At 34.7% G+C, this 3,950-nt stretch overlaps 1 protein-coding gene across 1 annotated transcript in view; it reads right to left on the minus strand.

The window, feature by feature from the left end:
- Positions 1–3,950, minus strand: part of LOC111089315 — a 14,208-nt gene that overhangs the window by 7,602 nt on the left and 2,656 nt on the right. The window contains exons 3-4 of the mRNA XM_022401585.1: positions 2,871–3,074; positions 1,396–1,606 (exon numbers count right to left, since the gene is read on the minus strand). Of these exons, the coding sequence (XP_022257293.1) occupies positions 1,396–1,606; positions 2,871–3,074 (415 nt within the window). The remainder of the gene's footprint in view (positions 1–1,395; positions 1,607–2,870; positions 3,075–3,950) is intronic.

Genomic DNA, 3,950 nt, shown 5'->3' on the forward strand with positions numbered 1-3,950 from the left:
GGTACTTCAGCTAGTACGTCAATACCAATTCAGATAGTGACTTTTGGTCAGTGATCTTGCTAATCTTCATTTTTCTCGAACATGTATTTTGAATTTGTGGCACAGCTAATAAGGTTATCCCTTCCTAAATTTAATTACTGACAAGAGGTAAATCAGCCAGTCAACAGTACCCTGCCACCCACCTCCTCACTGAAGGATTGACTTTCGCTCTTATAACGCATCCGCGGCTTAAAGTGCAGGTAATATTTTATGGCATCGCGCATACTCAATCATGACTCAACAGCTCTACCACAGGGTTAACCCGCACCCGAAGCGAGAGGGAAATGATTGAATCTTATTGTGGATAAAATATGATTGTCTCAAAATTATTGATTATCTTAAAGAAAAATTATTATAACAATAATAACAAAACAAAAGGGGGTACTGTGTCACAGAAAGCTAATACACGTACCTACCATACTTTAAAATGGAAGAAGAGAAGAATAAACCAAAAGTGTCTTCTTCTTTATTTGGAAAAGATAATTGTTTGTTTGTTTTAAAGCAGGGCCACATTACACTATTTGTTGTGTCCAACTGTGGGAATCGAAATCCGTACACTTACCCTTGTCCCACAGGGGGGCGAACTGTGAGAAAGACGTGTTTGAAGATGGAATGAAATAATAATATATCAGATGTAGGGTTACTAGATTTCCAGAGTGAAAAATTGGGACATTTGTTTCCTTTCGGAGTCACAGTGTAACAGTCCCAAAATAGTTTAAATTACAATAACACCATTTTTAAATTTATTACATAATCTAATAATAAATGTGTCGCGTTTTAAAACCATAGACAAATAAAATCTTTTAAAAACTTATGTACTTAAAACAATAATAAATGAATAGAAATATAAAAAAACACGACCAAGTTGTTTTGAGTCTACTCGTAACGAAAATTTTACTTCTTATGATAACGTAGCAGAGATGGGTGGAAAACTTGAACAAATGATTCTACAAGTTAAATATAAAGGAGCCGTATATATAATGGTTACCGTAAATTTGAAATTAACATTGAAGTACAGAAAACCTGGGACAATTTTGCTACTTTAACTGTTTCTGATTCGGACAAATACAAATAGACTAAAACCTGGAATAAACTCAGTTTTACTGGAGTAGTCTTCTTCAGATGTGCTTCGAAAGACTACTTGCCATGATACTCCTAAAACATAGGAATGGCGCGGGACCGCCTTCGTACCTTTGCCACAAATGCAAATAACATGTTGTTTCACTTGTTCGCATTTATCATGGATTTCATTATTTAATTTGTTTTCCTCTAAATAACCCTAAATAAAAAATGAAACTTTAAACTTCGTTACATATTTATTTGTTTCTATTTTAATTATCAAATAAAATCTTTTACCTTTCAACTGTGTTCCATCACCGCCTTTCCCAAGCACGAAATTTAACTCTCCAGAAATCTCTTCTTTGAAACTTTCATCTTCCAGAATGAAACGAAGAGAAGCCACCAGATTCCCTCCATAAGTAATTGCTCGAACAAAATGAGTCCCGAGGTTAGAGTAACTAGTCCAGTTTTGTTCTGGTTTGGCACTTTCCGAAATGCGTTCTGTAACCTAAAATAATAGCATAGGGCCAAATTAATGCATGGGTCTACAAGTCTAAGGCCCAACGGCTTCAACAAATTTATTATAATAATTAAGAAAATAAATAAATAAATGCAATAAAGACATATTATGTTAACAGTTTACAGTTCTGTTCTGTAAGAATCTTCTTTGAGACATGCAGACAGAAAGTGGCGCTGTACTAAAACCGTTTGTTTTAGAACAACGCCACACTACACTATCTGCTGTGTCCACGACGGGGAATCAAACCCCGTATTTTAGCATTGTAAGCACGTAAACTTACCGCTATCCAACCAAGGTACATCATAAAACAGAAGAATACTCAATATGTCTTCATCAGTAACCCAACGGTAAGCTCGAGGGCTTATAATGCTAAACTTCAGGGCTTGAACCCTACAGTGGGCAGAACGCAGACAACTTTGCGTTGGAAGCAAATTAAATATTTAGTGTAACAGTTGGAAATATGGATATTTATAATAAAGGTATAAGGAAGGCAAGACACTTAGTGCGCAAGGCCTCAATAATTCTTAATTTGGCCCTGCCTAGAACTATGCAAACATTGCCGTGTCACCCCGCAGAACGTTTATAAAATTACTAATGTTTATTATTGATTAATTATAAGTTTAATAAGAGAACGCATACTTCAGCAAGATTTTCCAATGCAGAAATATTTTAATATCTTGTACACAACAATTCATAAATTTAGTGAATTTGTTTTAAGAGTTCCTATTACAAGTATGGACTTACTGTATTTTCTTGTTTTTGTTTCTTTGTTGTTAAGTTTTGCCCCATAGTGGCTCAGCGGTAGTCTGGGAGGCTCATAACGCGGAATATCAGATTTCGATACTCGCGGTAGGCAGTGCAGAGATAGCTCACTGTGTGGCTTTACGCTTAACAACAAATAATCTGTGAGTCACGGGGTCGAAACACAGAGCTGAACATGCTCGTCCTTTCAGTAGTGGGGGCATTATGATGTTATGGTCATTGTTAAAAATTATCCAGCCGTTTTCCCTGTGGTCGGCAGATAAGCCTCAGTAACTTTATCATAAACAATAAAACAAATAATTTGTTGCCCTTGTTTCAAAATGTTTAGAGTTTTTGTTGTTGTTGTTGTTTTTTTACATATATCTCAAAATTGTGTGACTTTTGATATTTCCTTTTTCATTTCACAAATGTCTAGTTATGTAAGATGTACTGAAACTCTGCTGTTCTCAGCTTCAAAAAGGTTCTCGTATAGAAATTCGATGTTTCTTACCGTTTCAAAATTGACGTTCACCACATATTCAATATATTTCGAGGAAGACGTGAAATCTTTCAAGTATTGACCACTTCCTTGTACGTTCACCTTATCTGCTAGGATATTCAGACTCAGTTCTCCAGAGATATCTAGAAAATCTCGAGCCTCTTTGAAAGATTCAACACGACGATATATGGTTTTGGTCTTTGGAGCACTGATTGTCTTTTCAACAAAAATAAAACCGCTAATTAGTTTTCAATCATCTCACTAATTAATACACATTCTGGAGCTTACAGCAAAAAACCTATGAATAAATAAAATTATTCCTATTTACATATACTGTCATAAAACCGACTGAGTTTTCACCGTTTTTTATTTAAGGGACCATACTTATTAGATGGAAAGTGAAGAATGTTTTCTTATCTCACTAAGAAAAAAATACTTATATTGTAATATAGTAATATATCATAAGTTTCGTCTTCCTATAGTGTCAACGTTTATTTTTAATTTGTTCTTTGTTCTGAATATGTGCAGATTTTCACATAACAAATGGCCATTAAGCTATTAAGTCGAACTTCTTTCAAGTTAGATTTGTTTCTTTGTTATTCTCACGTTGGGTGTATCATATTACCACTAGTGGAGAACATTACTACATGCGATTTTGTCTCAAGATGTCGAAAACAATATCCTTCACTATCCACCTATGTGTAGTGAGAATAACCAGTCACATGGTATTACAGTTGCGCTAGGTAAATACGATGTTTCGTTATAAATAGAAGCTTTTCATTTATCTAGTCTAATTCCTAGTCCCATCCAAGCCTAACCTGATCTTGATTCTATAAAGAAGTGATAGTCCATCGTAAGCAAGTACACATACTATGTTTTTGTGTTAAGTTCTAATAAGTTCCGGCAGTTTATACCCTAGCTTAAACTCAGCCAGTAAAGGTCCAGCAACGTCCTGTAGTACCATATCTTATTCGAACTTCCCATTATATGACCTATTAAGTACATTTCAGATCTATATTCAACTTACTTTGATATACTACAATATCATTGCGTCTGAATAATAGATATAAGATGTAAGTTAACTTTCATAAG

This window comes from Limulus polyphemus, unplaced genomic scaffold (genome assembly GCF_000517525.1).
Source record: "Limulus polyphemus unplaced genomic scaffold, Limulus_polyphemus-2.1.2 Scaffold5875, whole genome shotgun sequence".
Taxonomy (NCBI): domain Eukaryota; kingdom Metazoa; phylum Arthropoda; class Merostomata; order Xiphosura; family Limulidae; genus Limulus; species Limulus polyphemus.